The sequence below is a fragment of the Pogoniulus pusillus genome, chromosome 36 (genome assembly GCF_015220805.1).
Source record: "Pogoniulus pusillus isolate bPogPus1 chromosome 36, bPogPus1.pri, whole genome shotgun sequence".
NCBI lineage: Eukaryota > Metazoa > Chordata > Aves > Piciformes > Lybiidae > Pogoniulus > Pogoniulus pusillus.
In genome coordinates, this window is record NC_087299.1 from 8,463,163 (window position 1) to 8,475,474 (window position 12,312).

The window sequence follows — 12,312 nt, forward strand, 5'->3', positions numbered from 1 at the left end:
CTCTTACCTGTAGCCCTCCACGCTGCACGGGCTGAGGGACTCCCTCTGGCCGCCTTCTGTCTCCCTTTTCCCCAGCACAGGAGGAGAAAGGCTCTTCCCTGCAGGCCGCCACACTGCACAGCCCGCGGGATCCCTGCAGCGCCTCCTGCGCAACAGCAGGGGCCAAGGCTCCCCCTGCACCCCGCGGGATCCCTGCAGCCCCTCCTGCGCCACAGCAGGGGCCAAGGCTCCCCCTGCACCCCGCGGGATCCCCGCAGCACCTCCTGCGCCACAGCAGGGGCCAAGGCTCCTCCTGCAGCACCTCCTGCGCCACAGCAGGGGCCAAGGCTCCTCCTGCAGCACCTCCTGCGCCACAGCAGGGGCCAAGGCTCCTCCTGCAGCACCTCCTGCGCCACAGCAGGGGCCAAGGCTCCTCCTGCAGCACCTCCTGCGCCACAGCAGGGGCCAAGGCTCCCCCCCGCAGCACCTCCTGCGCCACAGCAGGGGCCAAGGCTCCCCCTGCAGGTCACCGAGCCCCAGCCCCGAGCAATGCCCCCAGCTGCCGTGGCCGGGGGAGGACCGAGGCCTGCTGCCGCTGTTACCCAGGACGAGCCCTGCCCTAGCTGGCCTTCCCAGGCGCCCTTAGCACTGCGGCAGAACAACACTGCCCATGTGTGCACCAATAAAAGCCCTCTGCAGCCTTGCTCCCACAGGATTCACCACCTCAAGCCTGGCGGCCGAGAAGCCGCAGCCGCGAAGGGAGGGCAGGCTCGGCCCAGGCCGGCTCTGCGCACACCGGCAGGGAGAGGCCCCCGCGGCCCCCGGGCAGCCTGCTCCGGGCTCTCACCGCCCTCACCGGCGCCGCCAGCCCGAACCTGCTCCCCTGCAGCTCCAGTCCACTCCCTCCCACCCTGTCACGCCCAGCCCCTGTCTGAAGCCCCTCCCCAGCTCTCCGGTAGCCCCCTCCAGGTGCCGGAAGGCTGCTCTAAGGTCTCCCTGCAGCCTTCTCCCCTCCCGGCCGAGCAGCTCCAACTCTGACCTGTCAGAGGCTCTCCAGCGCTCAGGTCATCTCTGCGGCCCTTCTCTGCACCTGCTCCAGCAGCTTCGTGTTCCTTTTATGCTGGGAGCACCAGAACTAGACACAGTAATCCAGCTAGGGGAGGGGGTTGAAACTAGATTACGGCGACTGCACCACCTCCCTGGGCAGCCCATTCCAGTGCCAATCTCTCTCTCTGCCAACAACTTCCTCCTAACATCCAGCCTAGACCTACACAGCTTGAGGCTGCGTCCCCTTGTTCGGCAGCAGAGCCCAACCCCACCTGCCTACAGCCTCCCTGCAGGCAGCTGCAGGCAGCAATGAGCTCTGCCCTGAGCCTCCTCTGCTGCAGGCTGCACCCCCCCAGCTCCCTCAGCCTCTCCTCACAGGGCTCTGCTCCAGGCCCCTCACAGCTTTGTCGCCCTCTTGTGGACACCTTCCAGTACTGCAACATCTCTCCTGATGGTCTTTAAGCTTTAGTTCCATCCAATGCAGCTATGAATCAACCCCCCCAAACCACCCAGTACAAACTGATAGGTAGCACATGTTCAAGCCACCCTCAGAAAAATCACTTTCAGAAGCCACCTCCAGCAGACAAGCACTGCCCCTGCCCTCAGGAAATGCCACGGGGTGCGAAGGGAGCAGCCTCTTCGAACCTGCAGCTCCAAAGCCCCAAGCAATGTGCCATGAATGCTTCTCAGCCTGCTTCGAGTACACTCAAAGAGCAGAGCACTCGGAGCACTAATTCACTTGAACTGGAGTCAAAACACTTCATTTCCTCTGACAGATCACAGGCCAAAACCAAAGCAGAACCAGATTAAGGATAAGTTATTCTGGAGATCCTTACCACCCCTCTGTGGCACCACAACAGCTCCCAGGGCTTTGGAGATGCTGATTATCAAGAAGTGTACATATAGAATCACAGAGTGGTCTGGGGCTGGAAGAGACCTAAGGTCAGGGACTCCAACCTAAGACCCCCATGGCCATTACACCATGTTGCAAAGTGCCACGTCCACAAGTGTCCAGCAAACCTCCGGCGATGCTGACTCCACCACCTCCTCCCCGGGCAGCCTGTTCCAATGCCTGTCCACTCTTGCAGGAAAGAAGTTGTCCCTAATATCCAACCTAAACCTCCCCTGGCACGATTTCAGGCCAGCCACACAATGAGAACACCCAAACGGGCAGCTCACACAAACACATCCAAATCCCTGACAGATGGAGGACAGAGAGCCACTGCAAACATACACAAACATGGAACTTGATGCAGCTTGAAAGCAGATTTTACCTTTTCAGCAGACAATGAACAGACAAAACGTTACTGTGCAGCTCCCTCTCTGCAGTCACCATCCTTTTGGAATGCATCTCTTGCCAGCTCTCTATCAGCTGTCTGCAAGACAACTCCACTACATCTCCTAGAAAATAAGATGCATGAGAAACTCTGCTCCCAGGGCACAGTGAACTGTCTCTAGTTTCAGGCTTACACTTCAGCAGTCATCAGGCCTCATTCTCTCTTGCAGGTCTTCTGAACACCTTGAGTTCAGCCAATTTAAAAGGAGGTGATGGTGTGCAGCCTCTGCTCTTCTTGAAACTCAGGGAATTGCCTTCCCTGGTTTAGAAGTTCTCTTCTTTCTTTGCAGACACAAGAGCTTATGCACAACCTGTATTTTAACTACTGGCCTGCTGCTCAGGCAGATCAGTGGCTGTAGCTCATCTGTGCATCACTTACAGCCACTGATTATGTATCTGTTAATATTATTTATCTGTAAATCCAATAACTACCACTGCAGAGAGAAAGTCCCTGAGGCCCTGACAGCCAAAACATCCTCACATGTTCACTCTTGCCAACTGGGCTGCTTAACTTATGGAAAAACATGCCCCAGGTTCTGCAGAGTATGGCCCCAGAGCATGAAAGTGCCTCAGGGAGGCAGAATATCAAGGCCAGGTTGGATGAGGCTTTTGAGCAACCTGGGCCAGTGGGAGGTGTCCCTACCCATGGCGGAGGACTTGGAACTGGATGATCTTCGAGGTCCCTTCCAACTCAAACCATTCTTTAAGGTCCCTATGATTCTATCTCTTCTAGTGGACACATATTAAATGGTCTGGAGCCAAAGGAACCTCAAAGATCATCTAGTCCCATAGATTTACAGGTTAGGGCCTCACTCACCTATGGAATTACTCTGGAGCAGGAACTACATGGAGACACTAAAGACCCCCAAATTGGCACCCAAAATTAAAGCCAAGGGTTAAGAGATCTGCTAATGAACTGCCTTGGCTTTGTCTGCACCAGCCTCTAGCTAGACTGAGAATCAGAACATGCTGCCTCTGCTTTTCAGAGTCACAGAATGGTTTGGGTTGGAAGGGACCTTAAAGATCCTCCCGTTCCAAACCCCTGCCACAGGCAAGGACACCTCCCACTAGAACAGGCTGATCAAGGCCTCATCCAACCTGGCCTTGAACACCTCCAGGGAGGTTGTGGAGCACAGAATCACCCAATGTGATCAAAGATCCAACCTGGCCTTAAACACCTCCAGGGAGGTTGTGGAGCACAGAATCACCCAATGTGATCAATGATCCAACCTGGCCTTGTACATCTCCAGGGAGGTTGTGGAGCACAGAATCACCCAATGTGATCAAAGATCACATTGGGTGATTCTGTGCTCCACAACCTCCCTGGGCAACCTGTTCCAGTGTCTTCCCATCCTGACTGGTAAAGAATTTCATGTCAAGCTGTAAAGATGGGAAAAGAGGCTGAGAAGCAGCTGACATCCAGACGTGATGTTAAGCATTTTGCATGCTGTGTATTAAACTCAAGGCAGAAACAAAGCCAAGCCAGCTTTGAAACTGCCACCACAGCCATCCCTTCTCACCCCAGGGGAAAACCACCTCTTTTCCCACTAACAACAATCAAGAGACACGTTCTGCTTGCAGGCAAAACCTGGCTGCTGTAGTGTAGCTTGGTTTTTATTTATGTCCACAAATAGTTCAAAAAAATTACAAAATACTCAAATGGAGAGAACACAGAAGTCACGATTTCTGGGTTTCTAACTCTGTTTACACTGTGTTATCCCATGGCAAACTACTCATATATACATTAAGCTTCAAGATATATATAAATGTAAGCAGTCAGAATGTACACTCTGCTTCCAACGGTGCAGTGAAACAAGCTCAACCATGACGACATAGAGAACAAGAGAGAGGGTGCAAAAAAACATTAAAGCAAGATAAAACAAAAACAAAAACAAAACAAAAAGAAAAATGAGATTTTTTTTTTTTTCAAGAGGAAAAAAGAAAATCTGAAAGGAAAAAAAAAAACCCAAACTCAAAGCAATCAGAATTTCTGAGTTGTTTTAACAGGGCAGCGAACGCCAGGATGGCTTCGGAAAGTACTGCGTAGTTGAATGGTTAAAATGGAAGAGGTTCAGTGCTTGTTTGCTGAAGGATGTGGAGAGAAACCTCCCATAAATGCTTCTCTGAGAGGGGAAATGGGAAAGGGAAACAAAAAAAGAGACCAATGAATAGCTTTTGAACAGCAGATTTGAACTAAAAGTACAAAGAGAGAGAGGGCCACGGGAGGCAATTAGGTGGCTTTTTTTTTTCCTTAAGACAAACTATAGCTAAAAATAACAAAGGATCAGAAGTGGCTGAACTCCCCCAAACTCCTCCATTTCAGGTGTCAGTGAAATGTGCCTAAATGAATTAAAAGAAAACTGAGGCACTCTCTCTGCTGAGGCAGCACTGCTGTTAGGAGCTACTCCACTGCTAGCAAAAAATGGCTGAGAAGAAAACCATTGCCCCTGACACTGCAGACAGCCTTTAGGACTCTTCAGGGCAGCCTTTAGGCTGTCTGCAGTGATCAGGGGAAATGGTTTTCTTCTCAGTGATGTGTTTCTACTGACTAAAGAAGACTTCACCATCCTTGAACTCTAGACTGACCTCATGGCTTCCAAGCCTAGCTGTTCTTCCTGCCACCTTCACACAGAGCAGATGGAATGGATTCAACACTGCTGCAGCTCTTCAGCATGGAGAAATCTGGCATGGAGGGCAGAAAAGAGGAAGATCAACACCAGCTGAAACAGTCCTCCCATGTCTCCTATGCACTCTTGGACCTAAAATAGCTCACTGCCTGTTAATTACTACACTGATGCTGCTAACTGCCCACCTTTGGGCAGTGATGCTGGTTTGAGATCCAGGTGGATAAAGCACTGTGCAAGCCATCGGAGAGATCCTTAACTACTGCTAGTTCATCAACCATGGCTCAGGACAGTCCTTAGGACACCAGCATCACACTTGACAGTCTACAACAGCACAGAGAGTGCACTCCTGAGTTAAGAGAGAGAATGGAGGTAGGGGGGAAGTTATGCACCAGCAGAAAGAATAGCCAGCAGATTCAGATGTCCATTGGCTGCATCACCTTCTGCTCTGGCAAATAAAGCCCATGGTGGGGAAAGAAAACGATTCTGCCTAGACAGTAAGCAGAGATGCCTCCAAAATGATGCTCACTGGCCTTCTGTGTGTTCCTCTCCTTTTACCATCCACATGGGAACAAGCCAACAGGAGTTATTCTGCGTGGACCTGCTGTGTTAGGAGTCAGTGAAAGCTACTGTCCGGATGTCAGGTTCATCCCACAGCAGTTTGAAGTTCCTGAGATACAGAACACTGCAAAAAAGATTTTTGCTTACAAAACCAGAACCAAAAACCAAGAAATACAGGCTGCTCTTTGCAAAAAACAACAAACCAACTTTAAGAACACAAACTGAGTTGCCTACTTCACTTGTCTTAAGAACATATTCAAACATAAGAGGACAGAAAGAGCAAAACTATGCACCTGCATCCAAAATTCTGGCTGGGCTAGTTTGAGCCAGGAAACATTTCCCAAAGAGGTTTGGAGGACAGATTATTTCTTTGAACTTTTGCCTATAAAGTCTGAACCCAATGTCATTAGCTTCAGTTTCCCAAAGGTCAGAAGTTAAGAAGTGTATTATGGCCACACTGAAAATGAACCCTGGAAGCAGGCATCAAAACAAAGGTCAGCTATTTCCAAGGGACATCTGTGCTGCTGAGAAACCCAACTCAACAGAAATCAGCTGCAGAACAGAGAGATGGAACACCAACAGAACAAAATAAAAAGAAACCCCACAAAACAAACCCAACCAAGAACAGAAACAGTCATTTGCAACATTATCCCTGCAACTGCCTTTAATGCTTATTGTTGATATCAAACCAAATGTCAAGCTTTAACCCATTTGCAATTATTGACACCCTTTAATTAAAGGGATAATTATATATATTTGTCTTTTTTTTGTCTTTTTTTTTTTTTTTTTTTAAGTTTTAAAAAATTTTTATTAAAAAATCAACTCTGTCTTCTGTCAATAACCAGGTAGGAATTCACAAGTTGTGATGTTACTGAAAATCAAGAGAAAATGTTTCTGGAGTTTTGTTGTTTTGTTTTGTGTTTTTTTTTTCCCCCCCTCTAACCCCATCCACCCCACCCCCTCCCAAAACAAAAGTTATTTACAGACTTAAAAAGCCATGCTGCTGCAGAACTGAGCTCTCTTTAAAAGTATGAAGTTTTCCTACAATGTATTAAAATAAAAGTAGATTTTTCTTCTTCTTCTTCTTCTTAGAGCACTTGGATTCAGAGCTTGTTATGTCACCTACTTGCAATCCTGGTGGTTTTTAACAGCTATAGATGCATTGAGTGTCTCTTCACGCACAGTGACTCGTGTTGTGAACCTGATTCTAGCACCTACTCAAAACAAACTAGTTGAAAAAAAAACCAAACCAAACCAAAAGAAAAAAGAAAGAGAGAAAGGAAGAAAGAAAAAAAAAAAAACAGCCCCCCTAAAAATCTCCCCCCCCCAAGATTGCAGGAAGTTCTCTGAATATTCCACACAGTCCTGTTATTTCCAAGAGGCTTCTGAATATGTTGTCATGCAGGGAGCCCCAGGTCAGTCTCGAGAAGTCTTCTCTACAAATGAACACTATGCTGATCAGTCTCTACTCGTTGGGTGGTTGTTTCTGCTTTAAATATATAAAGAAATCTTTATAAGATATTCTTTTTGTTTGGTTTTTTTTTTTTCCTTTTGTAGCTCTTATTGTGTGTAAAAATGTTCCTCTGCTTCCCCAGGCCTGGGCTTCCCACAGCCAGCATTGCAAATAAATAAGTTATTACAACTGTTTGTCGCCTTCTTTCTTCAGTCGACTGCAAGAGAAAGAAAACTCGTTTTAGCAGGAGGAAGGAGGTGTCACAGCACTTCAGAGATGGCTCTGCCTTCCTGCTGACTTCACCCGGCTGCCCTGAAGGGATCAGAGGTTGCGCCGGGGCTTGTGAGCTCTCAGCACAATACCGAGTGCCGCCGTAGCAGCGGCGATAAGGCTGTCTGCGGTGGGAGGCAGTGATGACCTTTTTGCTACTGAAGTGCTCCTTACATGTGAGCAGGATCGCTGGTGCCAGCTCATCAAGCTTCAGCTTTATCTGCAGCTGCAGACACGGCAGTCAGCTTCAGACAGGCTGGCTGCCCCCACGGCACCAGGCCAGCAGGCAATTCGGGAGAGTAGAAGCCAGGACTGAAACATCAGAGCCGAGCAACACAAGGCAGGTGTTTGATATGCTGCTTCCTGTCTATCCTTGCTACCCAGACATGTGGGACGACTCCTGCTAGGTGCTGGTGGCTTTTTCTTCTTAGCTGACACAGCCAAAGTCACTGCCAAACAGGAACTAAGCTGGTGTCACAGAGGAGAACTGCTCTACTATCAACACCATACAGCATTCTGGAGAGAAGGAACTCTCATGATTCATCCAGGCACTCTCAGCTGGTAATGCAGGACCTGTATTCTTCACACATCTCAGCTTCTCACTGCCCTTACTCATTTCTTAAGATTTATTGAGTTTCTCCTCTTATTCATAGAGCTTTACCCACCCTCCTCCACTGTTCTCAAGGAGGAGAGAAGCGATTTGGGAGCAGCAGCTGTAGTGATTATCACAATGAAAGGTAATTCTGCAATGTAAGCCTCAACTGATCTACATCCTGTGCCAGTAACTTGGGCCTAGCTTCCCATCTGCCCTATCACTGAACCCAATGAGGTCTTTCTACAGCTTCACCACCTCCCATAACTGCCTCAGGACAGTAACTCTGCACACACAAGCAAGGCAGTAATCCAGAAGAAAAAAGGATGGAACATGGAGAAAGACGAAGGAAGCTGTAGCACCCCTGTGTCTCCAAAAGCTTTCATTGCACCTCTCACCTGTAATAATCTTCCTGACTTGGTAGGTGACCACCATGCATGTGAGGATGCCCATGCAACCACTGCTGCTCCATTGCCAGTCTCTGCAGCTCTGCTGACTGGGCGTGCATGGCCTGCAGCTGGTGGGCTGCTGACATAGGAGGTGGAATGGCACCAGGCAGATCCCGTGGATAAGGAGTACCTAAGAGAGAGTTGCCCAATTTTAGATGCTTGTTTGCTACAAGGTCTGCAGAGACTTGTCCTGTGAAGTTTTTGTTTTGTTTGTTGTCATAACAAAATCAAACCAACCCACCAGCCTCTGGCTGTCACCCAAGTTACAGCTCAGCTCCACAATCTTCCCTCCTGTGACAGGCTGTAAAGCCCATAAAAAGCTCTCACCAAAGACTGGATGTCGGAGCATTTCATGCTCATGAGGTGGCTGTCCTAGCAATGGGTTGGGGATGGTCCCAGGTGGGTAGGGAAAACGTGCCAAATGGGGTCCAGCTGCTAGAGGATCCACCAGTGGGTGAACAGGTCCTGCTGAACCTTGAAAAGAAGGAAAGAAAATCAAATCCCTGCATTTGGAAGCATCACTCACTGCTGGGGGATCAAAAGCCCTGTTAGACTTGAGCTGGATCAGCTTTTGGCCAAACTGACATATAATTCTCAGCAGCTTAGCTCCATCCTATTTGAAACCACTTTTCTATCTTCAAGTAACATCTGTTGACCCAAACAGCCTCAATTGCTAAAGCAAGAGCCCAGTGCTTTCCATGTCTAGAAGAGAAAGAAATCCTCCAAAGGTGGCCAATGTTCAGGGGACACATCCCCCAGACTGTCCAGTTTGCCCTGAGCACACAGAACTGGAGGATCATCAGTGACATTCAGTACAGAAGCACTTAAGTGTCCTTACTGATACCACTTGACAGGCCAAAAGCTGGCGAACCGAGGGGTCTGCCAAAGATGCCATTGCCCCTGTGTGGAGAGGGACACCTGCAGACAAGCTGTCTGATGTCCCAAGCTGTCTGATGCCACTTTAGCAGTTTTAAAGTGGCACCCAAAATTAAAGCCCAATTACTTTCCAAATACAGGTAAGAGACCTGCTAATGACCTGACTTGGCTTTGTCTGCACCAGCCTCCAGCTGGACTGAGAATCAGAACATGCTGCCTCTGCTTTTCAGTCACAGAATGGTTTGGGTTGGAAGGGATCTTGAAGATTATCCAGTTCCAAGCCCCTGCCTTGCACTAGCTCAGGTTGCTCAAGTTCTCATCCAACCTGGCCGTGAACACCTCCAGGGAAGGGGCATCCTTGACCTCCCTAGGCAGTCTGTTCCATTGTCTCTCCATCCTCACTGTCAAGAATTTCTTCCTAATACCCAGTTTAAATCTGCCATCCTCAAGCTTCAATTCCCCCTCACCCTGAGTGAGTTACGTGGGGAGCATCCAGACTTACCTGCAGAGCTGGTGACTTACCTGCCCACAGACTCCTGCACAGACACCACCTATGACAAATGTCCTCTGCTAACAGTGGGCTGTGCAGACCTGCCCCAAACTGAATCAGTCTATAATTCATACAGTCTCAACTGCAGTCCACAGTGACAGCCTGAAGAATGATGATACTCAGCATCATCATCTGCTAACTGCAACCTCCTGCTCCTCCTTCTCACCAGACTCCTTGCAGTACAATCTGGCTTCTGCAGCAGCACTCAAATTCCTTCCCAAGTGCCCAGAGCAAGCATCCCAGGCTCCACTCCATGCACACTGCTCCAAGGCACAGGATGCTACATTTTGTTGCACTTACACTTGTAGCCAGCTGCACCAGAAGCTGCACTTCAACTACTTGGACATTTTTTTTTCCCTCTCTTCACATCTACTGCACCTGATGCCTGCTTACTGCACTCTCTCCACTCTGCCACCAGGAAATGTGAAACATTCTTAGTGCCTCATCTTCCAGACTCCAGACTGGAGTAACCATGTAGCTTACTTTAGCAATTAGCAAGGCACTGATTCCTTTTTGAGACTATATGTTTGTGGGGGAAAAAAAAAGTCCCACACATCAGAATAAACTGTCAGCCAGAAAGATGCCAGCCCATAAGGTTAGATGGTTCCTAGGAGAACTGTGACAATTTCAGCTCAAGGAAAGCCAGATGGTTGGCATGTAAATGGCTGAAGGGATGAAAGCTTTCTCTGCTCAGTTTTTTTTCCCAGCTTCTTTCCAGCTATAGCTCCTGATCTAACAGCCATTTACACCAGCAGCGTTACCCAGTCCATGACACCTCTCCTCATCAACTGCCTTTACCCACCAGATTCTCCACCTGTGGAGCAGACACCACTGCAAGGTGGTGCTTTGGAACTGCAGTGTTTTAAAACACCCCAAGAAAGCAGCAACCCTGCTGCAGTGGCAGTGGGCAGGCTCAGTGGAGATCCCTGTACTGCAGTTCCTCCATCACTGTTATGGGTTCACTCTCCAGAACCACAACTGTTTGCTTAACTCAACTTGCACAATACAGAATGAAAGAATCATTAAGGCTGGAAAAGCCCTTTTAGATCACCCGCTCCAACCTTCCATCCAACACCACCATGCCCACTAAACCATGTCCCCCAGTGCCATAGACACAGGTTTCTTCAACACTTCCAGGGATGGTGGCTCCACCACCTCCTTGGGCAGTCTGTTCCAGTGCCTGACTGCTCCCACTCCTGCAGTAAGGAAGTTGTTCCTAATCTCCTAACCAAACCTCCCCTGGTGCAACCCGAGGCCACTGCCTCTTGCTCTACCACTTGTTACCTGGGAGAAGAGACCAATCCCCACCTCAATCCAGCATCCTTTCAGAGAGCTGCCAACAGCAATAAGGTCTCCTCTCAGCCTTCCCTTGCCAAAAGCCTTTCTCTTCCAGAGTTTCCCCACCCACACAAGACCCTCATCAGAGGTGAGGGCCATGTCTACACATGTGCACACCTCCAGGGATGGTGCTCACACACAAGTCACACCACACAGAAGACAACAGGGAGTTTGCTACTTGAACTGCAGAGTCACAGCCCGCCTGGGGAGAGAAGCTCCCTAGCATCACCGTCATTAAGGTTGGAGAAGACCTTCAAGGTGAACTCCAACTGTCGCCCAACTACCATGGACCACTGAACTACATCCTGAAGTGCCACAGAACACCCCCAGGGGTGGGGACTCCACCACCTCCCTGGGCAGGCTGTTCCGGTGCCTGACCACTCTTTCAGCACAGAAACTGTTCCAAATCTCCCACGCAAACCTGCCCTGGCAGTGGGCTCACCTTGATGGAGGGGGTCCTGCTGGTGTAGGTGTAGATGTGAGTGTATGTGTGAGTGCTGGTGATGGTGGGGCGTGACGTTGAACATCTGCAGCCGCGCCAGGGGGTCGTTGGTCAGCGATGCCATGCGCTCTGCGTGTATCCTCTCTGCTGCCAGTCTGTCAGGGTAGCTCATTTCAGGCCGCAACTGGGGGCCTGCCAGTGCAAGTCTCTCTCTTTCCAGAGGGTTCAAACCGGGATGGAAGGAAGCAAAGGGGTGAGGTCCTGCCGTTGGGGGAATAGTCAGTGCGCCGTGCCTGGCAAAATGCTCCATGGGGTTAGTAGCTGGGTGCAGAGCATCCAGCTCTGGGGGCTTCACCTCAAAGCCAGGTTTCATCCTCTCCCTCAACTCCCTCTCCCGGATCTCCCGCTCCCGGATCTCCCGCTCCCGCAGCTCTCGCTCCCGGATGGTGGGATCCACGTTGTAGAGCCCAGGCATGTGGTAGGCCAGCAGCGGGTCGGTGGGGTTGAGGGGCACGAAGAAGGGGTGGTTGCGGTTGGTCGGGGACATGACGTGGGGCCGGGCGTACTCGCTCAGCGTTCGTAAGGCAGGCGTGTCCGGGCCGATGTAGGGCGGGACGGCAGCGATGGTGGTGGGTGGAGGCTCAAAGGAAGGTCTCATGTGTGCTGGCCCAGTGAGCTGAGACTCGCCCAGCCGGCCCTCGTGGGACGAGCTGGACACCTTCTGCTGCACAGAACGGAGAAGAGAAACCCAATTCAATACATGGAATTCAACACAAGAAGGATGTGGAACTGTTA

The 12,312-nt window shown here is 50.0% G+C and overlaps 1 protein-coding gene across 6 annotated transcripts in view; it reads right to left on the reverse strand.

Moving 5' to 3' along the window:
• Positions 1–3,958: 3,958 nt before the first annotated feature.
• The window catches only part of RERE (arginine-glutamic acid dipeptide repeats), a 259,355-nt gene continuing 251,001 nt past the window's right edge, over positions 3,959–12,312 (reverse strand). For 5 of the 6 annotated variants that reach the window (XM_064172260.1, XM_064172263.1, XM_064172261.1 and 2 more), the window contains 4 exons: positions 11,518–12,241; positions 8,639–8,785; positions 8,261–8,441; positions 3,959–7,217 (listed from right to left, as the gene is read on the reverse strand). In XM_064172260.1, coding sequence (XP_064028330.1) covers positions 7,184–7,217; positions 8,261–8,441; positions 8,639–8,785; positions 11,518–12,241 — 1,086 coding nt within the window. In that variant the 3' untranslated portion in view covers positions 3,959–7,183. The remainder of the gene's footprint in view (positions 7,218–8,260; positions 8,442–8,638; positions 8,786–11,517; positions 12,242–12,312) is intronic. The other variant, XM_064172264.1, reaches the window with a different exon arrangement.